The following is a 22,506-nucleotide window of genomic DNA, read 5'->3' as shown; positions in this document are numbered from 1 at the left end:
ATATTTTTCTTTCAGAGACATCCAACCCTGACTTCATGGCACAGCAGGAAAGTTTAGCTCTTAAGCACTACATAAACCACAGAAAACAGGCGCAGATGGGAATAATATGACACTATGCAAAGTTAAAAAAACAAACAAACCAACAAAAAAAAAAAAAGATGGAAAGATGCAACTCTTCTTTAGCTTACTAGGCTTTGAAGTAGAATATTATAGGTCCAGGCTGAAAAAATCAGGTTTTAACTTATCGAGTTTAAACTTTTTTTTTTTTTTTAAGGTGGCTGTAAGAGACAAGTGCCAAGTCTCAGGGGTTCATGTCCTAAGAACAGGAGTCTCAACCACAAGTTCTACAGGAAGGACATGGAAGAAATGAGCACAGAAGACAAAGACAAGGTCAAATGCATAATCTCAGCTACACAGTGCACAGCTGTAAGAGAGGGCATTGTGTTCAGGTGGTTGGTAAAAGACTTTCAGTGTTACAAGGAAAGAGATCAGGTTAAATTCTTTACCCACACAAGAAAACAGGACTGTTTACATTCATGTTCCAAGTGTACTTAAAGGTTCTGGATGACATTACTAATTTTGTTTCCAAAAGAATTAACCTATATGATGTTGAATTCTGGCTACCTGCTTGGATCAAAAAAGGTCATGTTACAAAATACTTCAGATCTGTAATTCATCTGCTGTGACTGGCATATAATTCCTTTAAACATGTAAAAGAAGCAATGTTTCATACAACTTGTAGCTGAAGAACTGAAGAGTCCAGTAAGCAATTCAGAACACCTCTTGTGCTAAAATAGAAGAAAGGTTTTCATATATAGTTAATTTTAAGTTTATGTATGATAATAATGTCTGGTAGACGTGACAAATTAGTGCTAGAAAAATGTTCAGTACAGCCCAAAGACACCAAAAGTGGTAAAGGAACAGGGGAAGGACACAATGGAAAATTATTTACTTGACAAGTTAATGGCAGTCTTCAGTACAGAATGCATACCTTCTCTCAAAACAATACTTTGGCCCCATAGGAGTATAATATAGTCAACCTTTGGATAAGAAAAAATAATCTAGAAATATATATGGAAACATAAACATAGTACACCAGGACACATTCAGAAGAAATATATTAACAGTGCAGAATTTGCATATAAAATAGGTGATAAATCATGGTATTTAATGCATTTAAAACTTCAATTTAAGGTGCTGAGTTTAAGAAATTTTTTAAGAAATAAGTTTACTACTACTCTGTATAGAAGACCCATACATTCTGCAATGGTAACCAGTGTGAAGGAGTAAAAAATCCATGAGATTTTTAATTAATTCCAAAGTTGGTAAACAGGAATTTTTCAACATCTGGCAGGTGCTTACTTTCTGCAAAATGACAATATTCCCTCAAATCATTCTCTACATACTAGAACTGCCGACAGTGTTTCATGTGTCCAGAAACTGCAGTGTACAAAAGAAAGTACTTCAACATCCATTTTTGCCATAAAAAAGAGGGATGCATCAAACCTTTTGAGCCCACAGGAACTGCAGTAGCCTGAGGAGTGTGTTAGTGCCCTGACATACTCCAACAGTTCAGCTGTTCCCACACCCTCAGTTTTAGTTATGCTATGAAATAGATTTGAGGGTTGTGTTTTTTAAACCATTAATGTGCACACAGATATGTTAACAGTTCATTTTAAAAGCAGCAAATATACAATACACAATTGTTTCTAGTTTATTACTGTAGTTTAGTAGGGAACTATTTAAACATATTGAAAATATACGATTGAAAATATTTATCAGTAACACATTATTTTGAAGTTGCGACAAATACTCTATTAAATACAAGTAAAAAAAATCAAGTGGAAATAATATGTGTCATGAACTTACTGAAATTTGACCTTTTCCAGGTTTTTCTTTTCCAGCTTTTCCAGTATCCCATTTTTCTGCATTGATATCTGCATCATTCCATTCTGGCCAAATAGAAAAACTCCAATTCTCATTGGAAGCAGGTAGCTTGGAAAGCATAGATGGCCTAGAAAACACACAATAGCATAAATAAAAATGAACAGCGTTATTAGACAAGAGTAGTAGAAGGTATTTTATCTTATAAAATTTTCTTTTTTTAATGTAATAAGAATTTTAGTGCTTTTAACTATGTTAACTTTTTGCCACTAAGATAAGTAAACTTACCTTAGAAAGTGCTTAATGTTTTTATTAGGTATAAACCAGCAAAATGTTTAATGCATTTATACTTCTGCTGAAGTAAATTGGGTAGCTGAAGTACAAAAACCGAATTTGAGGACAGTTTCTTCCCTCCTCTTTTCCCCTGCTTGAAGCCACATGGCTCTCCTTTCTCTCCTGTGCCAGTCCTAGCATTCATCACTCAGTTCAACTCACTCAGCCATTTGAAGGTGTTCTTCCATTTTTTCTGACTTATTTTCTTTAGGTAACCAGAAGGAGCTTGCCGTGGATACAGGATGCCCTGGGGAAAAGGACTCCCACTTCTAGGCCTCTGTGAGCTGCTAGACCAGCCAGAGCTGTCTGCAGGCAGTTTCATTCTCAGGGCTCTTGTGCTACTGGCACTCTCACTATTTTCTCTTGGCTTTCACAACCCCGGCAATAATTTTGCTGAGGCTGAAAGGATTTTCACAAGACTAATACACAATGTGTTCATAACCACAAAGTAGCACTAGTGCACCTTCATCTTTCCAGTGCATACAAAGGGCTGAAAAACTGAATTAGCTAGAATACTCATTCATTGTTCCTATATATAAATGCAACAAAATGTGTAACTACATTCCAAAATCAAACACAGACTACTTAAATGAACAGGAAACTGACTAAGGAAATTACTAAGGAAAATGTTGTCTAGCAAATGACACCTGAAAATCCTATTAAGCCACATCACCCAGAAGGTGGAAGCAGGGACAAGTCACTTGGGGGAACAGAGGTGTTGCTCAAGTGCAGAGCAGTGAAACTACAAAAGTAAAAGCTCAGCTGGAGTTGAAATAATCAAAGGATGTTAAGGACAAGGATAAAAGCTCCCATAAGTATATTAGCAGCAAAGGACATATAAGGAAGCACATGTCTGCTGCTCAGTGAGGTGGGGAACAGCTTAGTGACAAAGAACATGGGAAAGGCCAAGACATTCAATGTCTTTTTGTGTCTTGGGTTTTGTTGGCAAATTTGTCTCTCCCCAGTCCAAGAGTCTATTTTCAAAGTCTGTGGGAGTGAAGCATTACCCACAGTAGAGGAAGGAGCTGGCAGCAGTTAAGGCAACTGGACACAACTCCACGGGACTAGCTGCAATGGGAGCAAAGATACTGAGGGAGTTGACTGGAGTCTGATTTGGATTTTGGTAAATGCAGTGCTTGGAGACACTTTAAAACTCAAATAGACATGGATCTAAGCAACCTGATGTAAACTGCTCCTGCTTGAGTAGGAATTTGACTAATTGGCTCCCAGATGCACGGTTCAATCAATGTTTTTCTATAATTCCATAATACTTTAGCTGTTAGCAGTAGTAAGGACAAAGACATGGGTAAAAATAAAGATCTCTCACTGTAGACATTAACTGCATTCATCCACACTACCAGTAACTTAATGGAAGACAGCTGTTAAAATTCAATACCATCTGTGCCTTCTGCTATGCAAAAACCACCCAAACATAGCTTCTACTTCTCTAACTGGAAGGAAGATGCATTCTGTAGAGTATACATCTTCAGCTTTATTTTTTCATCTTTTTCACCTCAGTCATCTGTAAATTAACTCTATTACCTTTGATCTTACATTAATGGCATAATATTTTCTCCTGTGTTTTCTTGAAGACTCAAATGATGCTTCATTCTGTATTGATTAATATTTAAGCAGCAATTATAAAACCCTGAGGTGTTTATCAGTTACTCTGTATAATTTCCAGTTGTTTCAAAGAATCTTTTGTATCTGTGCTAACCACATGCATGAAGGACAATGAAAAACTAAGTGCTGGCTGTATCAACATTTGTGATATTTTGAAACCTGAACACTTCTAACACAGATTTAACTCCTGGCAGTTTCTCACTAACTCCTGGCACAACTCCTGGCAGTTTCTTACACATAGTAAAATTTTTGTAAGTTAAAATTCTCATTTTCTTTACTTTTTTCTTTACTTTTCAGATAAAATATGAACAGCATACATATCAATTTGAAATATTTAAGGACTACTCCTATTTTTTTGTATCTTTTTTCTACTTCTACATCTGCATTTCCTCTTCTACATATTTATAGAGAAGCATAGGAATTTCACTTACTGATACCAATAATAAAGATATTCTGACACCATTCACAAATAAAATTAATGATAATTGCAATAAGTCATAGAACCATAGAATGGTTTCAGTTGGAAGAAACCTTAGAGATCATCTAGTTCCACCCTTCCTGCCATGAGTAGGGGCACCTTCCACTAGACCATGTTACTCAGAGCCTGTCCTCATTTCTTGCTATGAGATTTCTTAGTATTTTGGGACAATAAAAGAATAATAAAAAAGCATAATTTTAAAATGCAACAATGAGATATGGAAGACTTACTTAGCTTACTATCACACTAAGACAGAAAATCACTTTCTACCACACTTTGACATAACAGAATATCCTCAGCATTAACAATGTGGAAGACATGGAAACAATGCTACCTATGATAAAGATGCCTAAACTAAGTTGTAGAGGTCTAATGCTACTGCATCTCAGAAATGATAATTCAGTAAGACTTAGAAAATTCACAAATAACTGCAATTTAATTAGTCTCCAAATATAAGTAATAAATAGTAATAAAAGGAAAAAGGCAGCTGAATTAATTAAAATACTGCACTTGAGTAATGCTATTAAGAAGTTCCTCTATTACAAGAATTGAATAGTGTAACTGTGGGAATTTTTTGAAATTAACTGTAAGATACAAGGACAATGCAAATAACTGCTATTTTATGCTCAGGCTGGATGGGTTCATTGTGCAACAGTATTTGTGCATTTTTAAAACTAACTTACTGGCAGACTTCCTTTTAATCCTGTGCTAAGCCCTAAAGGAGAAAAAGGACGAATAAATTGCCAAATGAAATACCATGAAGTTGGCACTAATTCACCTCTGACCCTTAAAGCAACTTCTCCAAGAATACTGGTATAATTGATATAGTGCCAAGAGAGGAAAGAGGAGACAGGCAGGATAGACAAGCACAACAGGGGAAATACAGACAGATTGCAACCTAAGTTTTTCAGACACTTCAAATTTAATACACAGACAGGAAACAAGCCCACTGGAAATGTGCTCTCAAGTAATACAGTCATTTAGTCAGCAGACATGTGCACTACCACATTCTGCAAGCAAGATCTTGTTAGCTTGCTTAATGGAGTCTAGAAAGCTAGGAAGCAAATATTTTCTTCCTAAAACAGATAAACCTACCTGAAAATTATCTATGACCATTCCTTAGAGAGAGAACCCAGCAACACTGAAGGGAGTCTTCTCAAGAATTACAGAAGTATTTGCAGGTACTTTCAAACAGCACAACTACTCCCACCTTCCAATACTCATGTCATTCTGGACCACCAGAGTACAATAATTTTGTGATTTTTTGGAAATCATGAAGACACCAAGAGGCAGTAAAAAAAAAAAGTGTCTCTTCCTGTGAATTGTTTGAACAGTTATAAAAAACCTACTTCTGTCTTCAGTAAAGCTTTTATATTAGGAAAAAGAGGGCAGAGAACAAACAGATGCTTTAACTTTTTCTCCAAATCTGCCCTGCAGGGCAGCTACTTAAGTTTTTCTCTAATCTCTTCCAACCTCAAAGACAAAAGACTCCTTTGAAGACCTTATTTATAGCCAAAAGTTCTTTTAAAGTATAATCACTGAAATGATTTTTAAAAAGCAGCATCTGAATATCTTAGAAACCCAGAGCAAAAACCATGGTAACACTCAAGTTCATAAGAATCTCTAAAGGATACAGGAAAGTTTGGTCAAGTATCAGTAACTCTGTGGCAAAATGATTTGCTCTTTTTCTTCATACCTAGTGCCATTCTTCAGAACCAGAAAGAACAGAATGAATCACAATCAGACAATTTAATAAGCAGCTAATAAGTTAATACAGTTTTCTCCTTAATATTAGCATAGTCAGTAGCAATTGCAAAATAAAACCAAAATATGAATTAGTTGTTTACAATACCTTGCCATTAGTCTTATCTTGGATACTAGAGCCAAAACTTACAGGATTCTCTGCAGAAGCAAAATAGTCTACGTGCTTAGATGTATCACATTTGGGGAGACCCAAGCCATGGATGCAGCTCAGGTATGATGGGCAGAACAAATAATTGTAAACCATCTATATTGAGATCACAGTTGCTTGCAAAAGCCTGTGACAATCAGTTTTATTGTCATTTCACTTTTGTGTTCTGGGGTAGGATTTCTTCCCCAAAAACACAGAATACTTTTGGCGTTGAAGCAAGTTCAAACTGGAAAATTAAAGTGATGATAGAAAAGATGAACACCAAGTGATTATTCTTTATAGACATCATTTTCAAAGGAGTCTGTAATTTAGATCACTACTTCCAAGTGTGATGTTCTCATTTCTAAACATAGCTGATGTCCTTGTAGGTGTCAGACAAACTACTAATAGACCTCAGTAACTTGTCAAGAATGAGCCTCTTTTGAAGGCACACACACACATTTTCTAAGAGAGATGGTCACCTAGCCTGACATTTAGCATTGCCAGCTACAAGTCTACGTTTTCTTACTTATATTTGCCTTCACATTAATGGAAACCAAGTTATTCCTTCTTGGTTTGCTTTCCAAATTCTAGGAGGCAGAAGAAAAACCCTAAATGCCAAATGCTTAGCGCAAATTTTACACAGTAGCATGCCTTGGACATTATTTGAAAGAAAAATTAATAGAAAATAGTAGTTTAGAAGACCTGTAGGTTTTAAAACTTTTTTTTTTGTTTGCTCTCCTTATTTTCAGCCTGATTCCATTCGTCGCCCTAAAAATATTGTCTGAATTCTTATCCTTGCAATTTTTGAATACCAGCTAAAATTGAGTATCTTCTGCTGTTTTGATCCATTTACCCCAACTAAACCTTTTTGCTATATAAAAACTTGAAGTCAGAAATTGAATATAAAGCACAAAATCAAGTAATAGACTTTTTCCATGTGTTAGGGGAAAAATATGAAGATGTATTCAAAAACCTGGTGACAAATAGACTGATAAGCAACTGAATACCTAATATAGATCACAAAGGATTTGTTTTATCTTGTGTGACAAAATCTATATAAAGCAAAAAAAAAAAAATTTCTTTTCTTGGAGGAATTCCAAAATTAAAATTTAACCTTCATGCTCATAGCAAGTTCATGTACAATGTTAGAATTTTTGACCCTGATCCTTCAATTTTTGCATTCCAGGAAGAATAGTTTCTATTGCACAAAATACCATTTGCAAACTGCTCAAAGACAGAAGTAAAATCAGGTGGAATTATATACTTGAGAAAAAATATCATGTATGTGCTGCTTTCAAATGGCAGACCAAGACCCTGTAGCCTGCAAGGGCAATGCCAGAAAACTCAGCTTACCATTTTCTGTGCTGAGATGCAGCTGTAGTGAAAATTCACTGCTCTTGATTCTATGGAGCCAAAAATCTGCTATAAAAAAAGCTTTAAATACAGAATGGAGAAAAATACCTTTTACTTATTTGAAAAACATTCTTCACAATGGAAGGTATTAGATTGCCTAGATGTCATTCACTGGACAGCCTTTCACGTTCTACCACACTGGTAGAACTTAAACATTTAAAAGACATCCTTCAAATTTCTTTTTTTTAAATTACATTCCTAAGAGTGGAACATTGAAAATTAATTCCAAGAGATGCCTACCAAGACAGAAACACTATATTATCTAGCTCTTAAATGAGCCCTTGTAACGTACAGAAACAAAAACAGTCTGCAGAGGTGGGATTTCTATCCAGTGTTACAGGTGGAAATATGATATACCAATACCTAGATAATGTCATAGCAAGAGCCTGGGAAGAGGAATGTCTTTCCCAGTCATTTTCAGGGGCCAATCTCAGCCAAAAGAAGTGATATCTGATGGATTTTTCCAAGATAGCTAAGGCTAACTCTGAGTTGTGTTCCAGGTGGGATTGTGAGGTGGTCAAAATCCTTTGAGGTTAACTGGTTTCAAAAGGAGGTGGTGACAGGCCAAGTGAACAGACTGCCACAGACAACAAGGGCTTTGAGCCATATCTTGCAGTTTTCCACCAAGTCACAGATTTGAAAGCAAGTAACATCTACATCCAATTTGGAGATCAAATTTCTGCCTGATCAATGTGCTCTTCTTCCAACTAGCAGCAAATGAATAAGTGTTACAACGTTATAAATTGACCTTAGACCCAGATGTAAGAGTGCTAAGACTGCTTTTGACACTAAAGTTTGATACTCAAGTATCAAGTAGAATATGAACTGCACAGCATTGCTTCTTTGCTGGCTTCTCTAAAAACCTGTTGGGCCTTCTGTACGGCACCTGAAAAATTACCAAGAGCTAAAAGCCTCTGTGTGGCAGAGCATGCCAGTACTTCCGAGGATTTAGGCCAACTCATTTAAAAAGCGCTTTGCATGCATTGTTAAAAAAATCAGGGAATCCCATTTCTTCCATGGTGGTTACAGAGAATTCACAGAGGATAAAGACCATTCTGCTTAAATAGATGAATAATCCCCGGCAAACTGAGTCTCTGACATTATACTTTAAGAATGCCGTCTAGTTTCAAAGCCCAATTATTAGTATTTTTCTTTTGACAGTAACGTTTTCTGCTATGCAGTTCTGCTGAAAGCTGCTTTTCTCCATCACACTGTTCTTTACACGGTTCATTGCAATAGAAGTCAAAGCTCCTCTTGCACACTCTGATTGTACAGTCTCCAACCAAGGGCTCATTGAGTGTTTTCCTGTAAGATTCTCCGACAGTGCTTTGAGTTTCATGGAAAGAAAAACCTAAAACTAAAATCAGTAGGGAGTACAGCATTTAGTGTGATATTGCCACTAGTAAATTACTTAATATTTTCATGCCCATGAGTCCGTGAAGTTTGAAATCTACAGATCAAATAAGCTGAGCTCTCAGGGATTCCTTGTTTTAATTAGAATTAACTAGGAAAATTAATTTGAATACATAATTTTCTAATTAACATGTAATCTAGTTAATAAAAAATTAAACTTATTGGTCAGCTTATATGCTATTCTAGTATGCTTCTCATAATTGGGGAAAATGTGGGGGAAAAAACCCCACATTTTCTCACCACAAAGCATGAAACTAAAAAGAAAGTTAAGAATAGAAGGGAATAAAAAGGACCAACAAATTGACTATGTGAAGTTGTACTGTGTTTACATGCTGAAAAATTTTGATTAATGAAGCACAGGTACCGAAAGCAAGAGCTTCATTTTTCTGGTCAGAAGTTCTAGGTCTAATTTAGATTTTTTTTTTTTTTTTTTTTTTTTTTTTTTGTGATACTAAAAAAAGTGCTACTCTCAGAAATATGAGTTTCTTACAAAACAAATAGACAATAAACAACACTAGATGAAAAGTGGTTCTCTCAAGCTTAAGAAAGACAATGAAAAATCTTCAGGAACATCTCTAGCTTTAGATTACAATTTAGGTATTAATACAATAGTACAGTAGTATGGTTTGCAGATGGTCAATGAGGCAATAAATAACTTCTGAAGAACAATCATGAACCTAAGATCACAACACCTTTATTCACTAACACTGCTGTGTCTGGGGAAAGTACGTATGTACAGGATGGTTCCACTTGCTCAGCATTTCAGATGGGTAAATTTTAAGGTACATAGATACTTTTCCCTTCAGTTATGCAACTGGATGTCCTGGAATCCTGGGCCATCACAGATTTATGTTGTACCTAAATTATTTGAGAGGGCAGGAAATGCCTTCCAAAAGGCTGCAGACAGGCATTCAAGCCAAAACAATTGTTTATCTTTGGATTGCAATTAACAGTGTGCTAAAGGAGACGATGATCTCAAAACATACTCAGTTATGTCAGGACAGTAGCTGCAAACTGGAGATGAACAACTGCTGTAGCTCAAGATACACCACTCACAGAGTCTCATGAAGCCTTAACTGGCTTTGGTTAGAAAGGATCTGAACTGAGCTGTTTGAGACAGAAGAGCCCAACAAGTTATCAAAAATCAGCCTTGTAGTAAGAGTATAAAATCTTGTAATATGTTACCAGTTACAATTGTAAAGCAGATTATGAATGCAGTGAAGATTTAAAATTTTTCATTCAAATCTTTTCCTTGTGAAGTCCAGTGAGTAGCTGTACTGGGTTCGGCTAGGTTTGAAGAATATTTCCTCAGAGCAGCTTGTAGAGGGGATATATTTTAGTTTTGTGATGGAAACAGTGTCAATAACACAGTGATATTTCAGATACTGCTGAGCCGTGACTACACAGAGTCAATGCCCTTTCTGCTTCTCACATGGCTCCAACCAGCACGTAGGCTGGGGGTGCACGAGCAGGGACCAGAGGGGATTCAGCCCAGACACCTGACCCCAACGAGCCAGAGACTTTCCTTACCATATGTTGTCATGCTGAGCAATAAACCTGGGGGGAAGAAGAAGGAAGTAGAAGACATCCAGAGATGACATTTGTCTTCCCAAGTCACCATCACGTGTGATGAAGCCCTGCTTTCATGGAGATGCCTGCACACCTGCCTGTCCATGGGAAGCAGTGAATTAATTCTTTTCTTGCTCTGCTGTTTACCTATTAAGCTGTCTTTATCTGCAACAAGTGTCTGCATATTTACCCAGATTCCTGCCCTCATGCTTCTAGGGTTGAGCTAGTAAGCAGTGTGGGTCAGAGCTGCCACATGGGGTTAAACCATGACACTTGAAACTAATTATATTTTTAAAACAGCCCAATTTCCAATAAATTTGACAGAATTAACCATAAAATGGGTACACCTAATAAAAAAAAGCAAAATCAGGGCTAGTATAATCAATGTCTTTTGTCCAAAATGTTCACTCTGTTTCAAGTCTCCAGCAGAAGTTATAACCTCCAAACCACACTCAACTCTGACTGTAACTCATGCACAGTCAAAAACAAGCATAAGCACCTCCATAGGAATGTAACCAGCTTTTACCATAACACAGCAACCACTTCTCTCAGATAAAACATTTTGCAACATATGTTGCAAGTCAAAGATGTACCACTGGGCTACCCCCTCAGACCACAAACAGGAGAACAGTACTACTGAGTGGGAGAATGAGTGAACTGTAGCTCAACTCCTTGTCTCAAATAATACTGCAACTGAAAACCTTTATGCAAAGTAGTAGTCAAATAATTCCACAGACTCTAAGTATTTTTAAGCATAATGCTCAAACACTTCCCAAGCTTGTTGTAGTTGCTACATATTTATATAATCATCAACAGGTTTCTTTTCTGTAGGCTTGTTCACTGATTCCATGTAAATTTTTAGTGCCCATTAAAACTTACATTAACCAACATGAGAGGTCCACTAAAAACTTCAATTACCATGCTCTTACCCACAAGTCATGAGTTCTTACCATTCTCAATCTTCAGCCTATCTAAAAAACCCAAAACATGAAAAAACCAATCTGGTCAGTCTATATTCTCTAAACTACCAAACCTAAAGAACAGATGCTGGCAGTGGATAAAACCTCAATCACCAGCCATGGCTGAAACCTTATTCTAGGTTTACTGGAATTGAAGAATGACCTAGCAATTCCACTGTTTTTTCCTGCTCCTATTGTCCCATCCTTTAATCTTAATAACAAACATTCGGTAATCCTAGGCATTGGTGCAGCAACCTGCTACTGATTGCAATCAACCAGGCATACAGCTAAAAAATAATTTCTTCCAGCCAATGCAGGCTTCAGCCTGTCTCTGCTGGTCCTTAAGGATACATCAGCAGTACATATTATTTAGTGACCTCTTTAAAAAGTACTCCAGCATTGGTCTGACCTTCCCTATACACAATGGTGACTTCTGTCAGTGCCACAATTACCCCTAAATCACTTGCCTCTCTTGGCACTGACCATTAACTCCTCATTTTTGTCCCTAATAGCCCCAACCCTAATTGTGATAGCTGCTGATGGCTTAATTCGGAAGATTGGGCTCGATGGCATAGAGCTTCATCAAATTAATTTAAAAGCATTTTAATTCATTATCCATTCTTACTAGCCAGAATCTCTTCCAGTGCCACCAAAGACATCAGTTCCTATTCACCATAGCTGTTGAAACCTGGGAAAGATCATTCTCAGTAGCCTCTAATGGTGCAATTCAGAAAAGCTGCGTGGGCAGCAGTTCTTTTGAGCTCTTCAGCCCATCATCTCCACCAGCTGCCTAGCTCCTGAGGGAATTGCTATCTAATTAGAAAGCAATAATGAAGAGAGACCCAATGGAGTATCCTGCAGTGACCCAAGGGAAGTCTGGCTAGCAAGTCCAGAGGAATTTTCCTGCCGCCTTCATATGTTTTTGAGGTCCCACTCTAACAATGCAATATATCCACCCATAATCCTGATTGATTTTCCACAGTGCAGATGTACTGTCCTGATTGTTCTAAACACTTGTGGGGGAAAAAAAGAAGCCTGATTTCACTAGAAATTGAGAAAAGTGATTTTAAGGTGATCAAAATATACTGCACAGATGTTTGTACACATTACTCTCAGAGGATTTCTGCATTAATTTTATCCACAACAGATGAAATTATAACACTAATTCTTTTTGGAAAGCACTGACAGATTTCAGAATTTTTTTACAAATTGTTTAAAGAAAAATTAGTATTTTTCTTTTTTCAACTACTTATATTTCTATTTAGTATTTTGATCATTAGAGACATATAATAAACAAGTCACGTTTACTATCAGGAGGACAGCATTAGTCAAAAGACAAAGTATTTTTAGCATTTTTATCCTTGCAACTGCAAGCTTTGCTCTAAAATAAAACAGAAAATCTATCTTGCAATTACAACAGAATACTAAACTTACAAGGCAACATTTTCCCAGGCAGGCTGCAAATATCCATTTCTCTTTCAAATACAGGAACAGTTACATTGCTTATGTTTTCATATATTTAGACAAAATTTTTACAGTAATTGTCTCTGCCTCATAAACATCCTGAACAAGCTGGGTAACAGAATGAACAGAATGAATGAATATCAAAGAGAATCAGAGAATATTCTGAGTTGGATTCCACTAGGATCATCAAAGTCCAACTCCTGGCCCTGCACAGGACATCCCAAGAGTCACTCCATGTGCCCAGGAATAGTGTCCAAATACTTCTTGAACTCTCTGAGGTTTGGTGCTGTGACCACTTCCCTGGCCAAAACAGCAACAATAACAGTTACTATGCAAAGGGTGCTATGGAGAGAAGGAACTAGATACTGGCAGCCTGCAACAGAAAAGTTGGCAAAATGGGAATCAAGGTGTGAAATATAAAGTAGAAATATGAAAATATAAGAAACTATTGTGTAGTAAAGGCTGTGTTACTAGATATGAAATAAGCACAAAGGAGCATTTGAGATTGACTTCAGGAGAGAAATAAGTGATACAACTGATACCTTCATGTATGGCAGAAAAAAAAAAAGAAGCAAAGGCCATAAGCACATACATGTGATACTTTTTTTCATTTGAATCCCAACAGCACCATGCATTCAGGCTTACATTAGGATGAGAAAGCTGCTAACACCATAGAAACAGAACTCTCAAGTCAAAACAGTGACAGTGAATGTCAATGTTCTCTATTTATTTGTCTTTTCAGGAAGAAATAGACATTTACACAGAAATACACAAATTCACACTAAACACCCAGCAAATAGCAAATCATTTAAAGATAACTCAAGATGCTACTTACACAGAAATATTTAAGAAATTAATAGGAAGAATTCTTTTCTTTATCATACTTGCTTTCCTCAGATTCTTCATAACATAAAGCAAACCTTCCAGACACTGGGAATTTTTTTTTCCTTTCTGTAAGGGAAACTGATGTGCTATAACCGTCATTAATCATTTTGCCTCCAAAACTGCAGCTAGTTTGGTTCCTCTCCCTGATTAAAGTAGAGCGTCCCCATTCCCAAAATTATTGTCCTATTGTCCTGGTTGACAGGTTCGAGGTTCTTTTAAACCCAAAATCATTTCAGTGAGCTCTTAACTTCTGAGAGCTCCCGAGCAGCAGCTGAAGGCCTCGTTCCCCTTGCTATGCGCAAGGTCCGAGATCTGCGTGCCAGACCAGGGGCGCTCCAGGGCACGCACGGCCCCGGCGGGGCAGGACGGCGCTACCCGGCGGGAGGAGCGCCCCAAGGACCTCAGAGGGAGGGAGCACAACTTCCACACGAGCTGGGCCCCCAGCTTGAACAAACAAACAAAACCCCAAGAACAACCAAACCTCTCCCCGTCTTTAGAAACCACTTTTACTGAAGCACCCGCACGAACGAATGAACTTTCTCAGCACAAGTTGTTTGCCCGCACGGCGCTTACGGGCACGCACCCGTGTCCGGCCGCTGACACGGCGACAGGGCCGCCTGGCACAGGGCCCCGCCGGCCTCGACGGCCGCCCGGGCCGGGCCGAGGCAGAGAAGCCTCGGGGAAGTTCCCGGCCGGCCGCAGCAGCCCAGGCCGGGCACGGCGCTGTCTCCAGGCGGGGCTGCCGTCCTCCCGCGCCCACCCTCCCTCTGTCCCGGGGCTCCCACCTTTTGGAGGAGGTGCCGGCGCCGCTGGAGATCTCCTTCTTCTTGCCCGCCTTGGAGGCCATGGCCGCAGGTGGGAGCCGCCGCGTCCGCCGCGTTGCCGGGCGACCCCGCGGGCCGCGGGAGGGGCCGCGGGCGGCTCAGGGCGAGGCGCCGGGCCCAGCCCCACACGGCCCCCGCCGCCCGCTTCGTGCCCGAAGAGCCAAAGGAACGGCGTGGAACGGCTCTGCGGGCAAAGGTTTTCTTTGGAAAGTAACAGATACCGCTTTCTGCGGCAGCCTCAGGAATACGTCCCAAGAAGGAAGTTTGTCTGCTGGTCGGTGATAATCGGTTGTGAGAAGCTGTCGTCTCTGTCGAAGACAGAGGCCCTGCAGAGAGACCTGGACAAGTGAGGGGACCAGGCGGTCACCACTTGTATGAAGTTTACCCAAGAGCAGTGCTGGATTCTGCACCTGGGACAGAGCAACCCTGGATGTACGGACAGACTGGGAAACAGGCTGGACAGCAGCACTGCCGGAAGGGACCTGGGGGCCTTGATCGATGGCAGCTTGACTATGAGTCAGTTCTGCCCTGGCAGCCTAGAGAAATTTTAGAGCTAGATTATGCAAGTCTTTCTTTTTAATAATTTCAGATTGGGGCAATTAACTAACTCCTGCTATGAAGCCCATGATTACCAAAGTGAATGCTGTTCTACCAAGGTCAGATAAAATTGGCATTAATCTGCTGGTTTTGAATTCAGCAGATAGTTGACTTCATTTATAAGAAGACTTTTTCAGATACATTCCAGAGACTGCACTATTGTCAACAGCACCTATTTCTAACACCATGTTTGCTGTTTCCTAATCTGTAGTGAATGATGAAAAATCCTTGATAAAATAGAATTTACTTTGCTTATTCTTATTCAAACTTTTAAAATATAAAAATCAATGAAAATCTATTTGTCAAATTGCAGAAGGCATGAGTAGATTAAAAATAGGAGGAAAAATAGGCAGATGTTGCTACATCTAGAGGGTTATTTTAGACAAATTTCAGATCTTGATTTATATCAAGATGACAGGCAGCCAGATATACACTCATAAATTTCAAAGTGCAGAATTCTTCCACAGCTTGGCATTTCCTTTGGCGTTATGTCCAACAGCATCCATTTTAAACAAGGTACTTTGAGACACTTTTCACTTGAGAGCCAAGTAAACATTTTAATTTTATTTATTTCTTTTCAAACTGAACAGCCGGTCTTCTCTTCATACAATTATGCTATCAAATATTGATTAGGGCAATAAATAAAATAAAAAAAGGAGAGAAAGAGGTGAGTTCAAACATCTGGCTACACCTCTTGAGTACCAGCAGAGCGCTGTTTGCCTCCATACATTGCTGGATGCTGATGCAAACTCGTAGATGGGGGACAGGATTCAGTTTGTGACACGGAATGCAGATAGAAAAACAATGGAAATTACAGACTTTCTATTCCTCTGAATCCCCTTTCCTATACTTACTGGACAGAGAAAATACTATGGAAGAGTATCTATGAAACATACATATAAATGAAAGAGGCATTTATGGAAGTTTTCATAGTAGGAAAAACCACTTTCTTAAAAGGAAGGAAAACTTTTCCTTCTTGAGGAAGAAAAACTTCCTTCCTTCTCCTTTTCCTTCTTGAAAACTCCCTTCTTGAGGTGACCAGTGAGATTTGCAGCATCCCAGCAAATAAAACTTTCATAATAAACTTCTGTGAAAGACAACATTAAAGTAACTGAAGTTTGAGTGCCTGGAATGGTGGACGAAGAAGAACACAAATCAGAAAAGCATATTCAAGTACAGAGGCTTTAATTCTTTGCTTTCTTAAGTGATAGTTACTACATAGGAAGTTCAGAATGGACCTGACCTTTACCTACAGTAAGTTTGTTTGCTAAGTGATGGCATTAGAAGCATGTATCTATGTGCTTTGTGAAGGAAAAACAAGATCTCAAGTTTAACATCCATCAAGTTACATCTTTTTATTTATGCAAGAAGTTCATTTTGAATTCCATAACCTAACAGCAATGACAAGGACAGCTTGTTTGGAAAGAGAAATTAATCTGAATTTCAAACAAGCTAGTTTTCTAACTGGCAAAGAATCTCTAAGGTCACATCAGCTGTTTCATTGCCCTAATGTCTCAAGCCATGAAGTATATCTGACAGACACTCCCTGAAGGGAAGAGATTGTTAGGGTAGAGGCAGCCTGACAGAAAATGTGGAATAAACGCACAAGACAACAAAACAAGTGTTAGGAACCCATTGAGATGTCACTAAACAAATACTAAGGCAGCACATACTGATTAGCAATGGATGGATGACCTTCTGGTCATCATTCTTCTAAGGTACCATGCAAAACACCAGCTTCTTTGTTTTCCCCTGAAAGCATCACAGCAACAGCTATAGCACATGCAAATCACTTACAAGAAAGCAGCCTTTTAATCTGAAGTATTTTGTGCTTTTTTTATTGCAACACATAGTAGCTGGAGAGAGTAGAAAAAGAGTAACTATGAACAGCAACACTACCAAAAGCCCTCAGACTTAAGCCTCCTCTGATCTTACAGAGGGCACAAGGACTTCAAGAGAGTAAAAGTTTTTGCCTTAAGAGAAGGAGTGTGGGATTGGGGCAAAGCAGAATGTCTAGAATAAGTGATGAGTAGGCTTAAGATACTAATTTTTCTCAGAGATGTCGAGTGGCAGGATTAGAATCAATGTGAGAATTTAAATATGAGAAATTCCTCTTTAAAAATAAAAATTTATTTTATTTTTAATTACAGTGAAGCTGGTCAAACACTGGAACAGGTTTTCCAGTAAGACTGTTGTAGCAGACACTGAGCTAGCTATAGCTCCGTGGAGGACGGAAGCCTAGAGATAAGAAAATGCCAAGTCATAGTAACTAAGTTAGGAGTCCTCACTCCAGTCCTCCAGACCTAGCTTATCTCTCTGTGACCCCATAGGCCATTCTCCCTAAATCCTTACAATTGGTCAGTTCCTGAGCCCTTGTACCCCTATCAAAGAGGTTACTTTAGCCCCATTCTGTTAGAAGAGCTGTTGCTGGAACCCTTCATGGACCTCTCAATAAAACCATCACCGTGGATTCTCCAAGGCCTCTCCTCTCTCTCTCTCTCTCCACCTGCCTGGAGCCACTGCCCTAGCCAAGGCACCTTTAGCAAGAAGAGAGCTGAAACCATAAAAGAGCTGAGATCACTAAGAGCTGATAATCACTGAATTTGCTAAGGTGGCCAAGGCTATGGAGCAGTTCAGGTTTTGGACACCCAGCCTCCAGAAGGCTAAGCTATCTGGCCCAAGGCTGCTCACCTGGGGCACCCTGATCCTGCAGGGACCCAGCTATCCGGCTAGAAGCAGGATCCCATGGCTTTTCAGACTGTGGAGTTTATATCAAACTGGGCATGATCATGAGCAAGCTGCTGAAGGTCTGAGCAGAGCTGTAGGACTACACAATCTTTCAAGGCCACTTCCAACCTTACCCATTCTGTGGTTCTGGGAAGTCTCCTGTGAAAAAATGGGTTAAGGTCAAAAGCAGCTAGAGGCTTCTGTAAGGAGAGATGCTTAAATTTCAAGCATGAGGCTGCAACAGTCACAAGATGAGAGGATTTTTGTGTTGCATTTTTGAGACTTTTTCCCCATGTATTTTTTATCAAATGATAGGAAAATCTAGGTTCTGAAATTAATGCTTTTAATAGATTAAAAAAACACAAACATTGGCCTTTAACTTCCAATACTCTCTTTTATCTGTTTGCTAAGTGAAAGAGTAGGTGGAAGAAATGCAAGGAAGGAACAGATCAGTGGGAAATAGTGAACAGAGGAGGACAGCAGTGCACTGGCATTTCATTAAGTGCAGGCAGTGAAGGATCAGGAAAAGAGTGAAGGGTGATCAAAAAAAAGAGCAGTTGTGAGTGGAGAATGGTAATGCCTGAGAAAATGAAAACACTGCAGTATGTGATAAAGCCTGGCGGAGCAGTCTGTGCACTGTGTCAGGAACAGTCAGTCACTGAGGTGACATAGGCTAGGGAACTATATTTGAGCAAAACCATCCTCAAACAGATGGACTGCAACTATGCACAGGAAGTCCTAGTCTGTCAACTCTTAATGTGAGGCTAGGGAGTAAAGTGGATTATGAGAGTTTTCTTGGGTAAACTGATGGAATAAGACAAGGTAGGGGGAAAATCAGTTGTTTGCATTATAGAAAACAGTGTTTGCCTAAGCAAAGGACTTCACTGCCATTTCAAAAATATCTTATGGTAACACATCTCATCTGATTTTGTCAGGGACATGATTTTTCCAACATTCCAGCCTCTCTTGAATTTGACACAGTACCAGAAAGGTGGGGTTCATCAGAGTCCTATGTTACTATTTCCACTTACCCTTTTTATTTTCAAGTTCTTTATTTGCTAGAGCGCATTCTATCACATTCTAATGCTATAATATCATTTTGGAGAAACACAGACCCAAAACATTCTGTTAAATATCAAGCAGCTCTTCAAGTCCAATTTAAATACAGCAATACCATCAAGTCCCATGGGAATGCTCAGGGTACTTATTCAGGTAAAAGTGCAAACTGAGGACCACCACAACTTTGATCATCTCTCCACTCTAATATAGGGATAAAACAATGTATGGCCCAACAGCAGGCAGCAGAGGAAAATCCAAGTGGCTCACAGAATCATACAGAGCTATTGCCTTTCTTTTGCAAATTTACATTTGATGATACAGGAATATCTTTTTATGTCAAAAGGAAAGGCTTTCTGGGTTTGATACAGTGTGAAAACCCTATCTGAAATCTGGAGTTAAATAAGACAACTGTGATTCTCTAACTATTGGAGCTGTAACAAAATTTAGATATGGACAGAGGAAGTAGTATTACCTCTTAAAAAATTCTAGATATTTACTAAAAAGATACAATGAAATTATGACAGTAGCCTGAGGGACAGAAGGGTATTTTTTTTTAAATTGAGAATACACAGTCTTAATGTAGTATAAACTACAGAACCTATTAAATCTCTTAGTACACTGTTTTACTTTAGTATTTTGTTTTTTACAATTTTTTTATCATTAAGAATGTAACCTTTTTGCAGGAGATTTAAAAAGTTAAGTCTTCTTGTTTTAAATAAAGGCATACTGCAGATCACAGCAAATCCTTTTTAACAGTGATTAACTTTAGTGTGTTTTAAGTGTGGCTGCAGTTGTACATGCAGGCTAAAAGCAAAAAGCTGTATACTATTTAAAAAATGCAAAATGGAAGATTGCCAGAGAAATATGCTTTAATAGAAATGTGATTAACATTCTTCATGAAAAGTCAGAAGCAAGACCATAAGCTGATGCAAGATGTCTTCTAACTTCTTTTAACCAAATAAAAATATATTGTCTTCTCGAAATAAAAAAATATCTACAACAGTTTACATTCTCTAACTTCTGAAACCCATAAAAATTACATAAATTATTGGCAGACTTATGCCATCATCCATATGCCAAGTGCCACTCTAACCATTTGAGCAATAAGTCATCTGCTCTATTTGTGCTTAAAACAATAACCCAATGAAACGAAATGGCATCCTGGTGGACAATCTGATGGAAAGCTCTTACTCCTTAAACTATTACATACAAGAAAGCAGTGATTTTGGGGATCTTGTGGCAAAGTGCCATCAAAAACAATTCTTTAAATTTCAAGCAAAGTAGTTTCCCTGGGTGGTGGGTTAACCCTGGCTGGACAGCAGGCGCCAACCAAAGCCAATGTATCACTCCCCTCTCAGCTGGATGGAAGAAAGGAAATATAACAAAAGGCTCATGGGTTGAGGTAAGAGGCAGCAATCGCTCACAATTGCTCTCATGGGTAAATAGACTTGACTAAGGTAAATTAGTTTAGTTTACCACAAATCAAAATGGATTAGGATAATGAGAAATAAAAACTAAATCTTAAAAACACCTTTTCCAACCCTTTCCCTTCTTCCTGAGCTTAACTTTACTCACAATTTTCTCTATGTCCTCCACCCAGTGGTGCAGGGGGATGGGAAATGGGGGTTTGCAGCCAGTTCAACACATATTGTCTCTGCTGCTCCTTCCTTCTTAGGGGAGGACTCCTCACATTTCTCCTGCTCCAGCATAGGGCTCTTCCCATGGGAGACAATCATCCAGAAACTTCTTCAATGTGAGTTCTTCCCCTGGGTTCCATGAACAGCTCCAGTGTAGGCTCCTTCCATGAGGTACAGTCCTTAAGAACGGACTTCAGCTCTAGCATGGACTCCTCCCAGGGTCCCAAGACCTGTCAGAAAACCTGCTCCGGCATGGGCCCTTCCATAGGGCCACAGGTTCTGCCAGGAGTGTGCTCCAGAATAGGCTTTCCACAGTAGTCTGCAACTCTTTTGGGCATCCACCTATTCCATGGTGACATCAAGTACTGGGTCTCTAGGAATGACTTGCACTATTCCCCACAGATTAATTATTATAGAAGAACAAAGACTTGTTCAATCTAAGGAGCTAGTACAACTCAACAAGCCTGACACAAAGTTTAAACAAAACTCTGGAGCTTGGAATAGCTGATATTTTTCTAGTACTACAGTTAAGATACATCAGAAAATCCTATACTGAAAAAGTCACTTTGTGTTCATCTTCCACATATTTTTCCAAATCAAAGGTTTTGAGTTAATTAGGATAGGGCTTCATGACTAGTTTAACTAACCTATACACTTCTGCATGAATTGCAGTCCCATATCCCTCTACCAGGGAGACACTACCATTTCCTTCCTCAGGCTAGTCTTTTCCTAGTTTTCTTGTTCTGACTGGATCAGCTTTCCCAATCTTAAATATCACAATGCTCCCTCTCCACAGAGGGATATTGAGAATGTAGTCTGTAGCACAAAGCAAGACTAGCATTCTATTAAAGCACCATTTCTTTTCCTCAGACAAGTGACAAGATTTAAAAAAACAAATACATCCTGCAGGCAGTTTTATAGTACTGGCCTCAGTAGTAACAACCTGTATATAAACCAGTACCATTCCACCAGCTTTAGAGTCATGTTCTTTCTACATTCATGCAGAGGTTTAGAAGATGCTATGTGCAAAATAAGGAAAGTGCTTAAATATAGCAGCAGTAACTCTTCAAGAAAAAGTTTAGACATGCTTGAAAATAACCTGTATGGGAACTATATTATCAGTGACAGGACCCAGATGAGATTCATGCAGCCAGGCAGTCACAAAGGATGAGTTTGGTCTCCATTTTGCTGTTGAATCTAAACACTAAAGCAAAAAAAATCCACAAACCACTAGAGCTGGGGAAACTTCCCATGGAAGTAAAGTTGGCATTTACATTTGTTGGCATTTAATTACTTAAAGTTGAAAAAAAAAGGCAGTACAGCAGAGATTAAACATTGAAAGTGAGTTTACAGTCAAAAATGGAGTTGTTCAAGTGATTGAATAGGAAGATTGTGATAGTTTCAACTCTCGAGGAAAGTCAGGCATTGAAACAACTTTGCCAGGGTTATACAGTCTCCATGGTTTGAGGTTAAGACCACATGAACACCTCAGCACTGTGTGATGACCTTGCTTGGAGAAAGACACTGGCTTGGAAGACATCCTAAGATTCCTTTCATCTGAATTATCTTAGGATGCTAAGCTTAATAAACCCAGTTTTGTTTATGCCAAGCCTTGCTGTGGTAACTTTAAATAATTCTTTAACATAGAACATACTAGAAGATAAAGTTGTTTTCAAATGTCAATGAAAGTATTTGAGTATAGACTGGAACATATGAGAAGATTCACATTCTCAAAAGCATACACCAA

At 38.7% G+C, this 22,506-nt stretch overlaps 1 protein-coding gene across 1 annotated transcript in view; it reads right to left on the bottom strand.

The window, feature by feature from the left end:
* The window catches only part of ADGB (androglobin), a gene marked incomplete at both ends in the record, with an annotated part of 104,788 nt that extends 83,691 nt beyond the window's left edge, over positions 1-21,097 (bottom strand). The window contains 5 exon segments of the mRNA XM_084202634.1: positions 1,870-2,014; positions 14,434-14,774; positions 14,776-15,077; positions 18,028-18,094; positions 21,002-21,097. Of these exon segments, the coding sequence (XP_084058760.1) occupies positions 1,870-2,014; positions 14,434-14,774; positions 14,776-15,077; positions 18,028-18,094; positions 21,002-21,097 (951 nt within the window).
* Positions 21,098-22,506: the final 1,409 nt, after the last annotated feature.

This window comes from Fringilla coelebs (assembly GCF_963513975.1).
Source record: "Fringilla coelebs genome assembly, chromosome: 3".
Classification (NCBI taxonomy): Eukaryota; Metazoa; Chordata; class Aves; order Passeriformes; family Fringillidae; genus Fringilla; species Fringilla coelebs.
The sequence above is the reverse complement of the archived record's forward strand: the minus strand, read 5'-3'. Positions and strand labels throughout refer to the sequence as shown.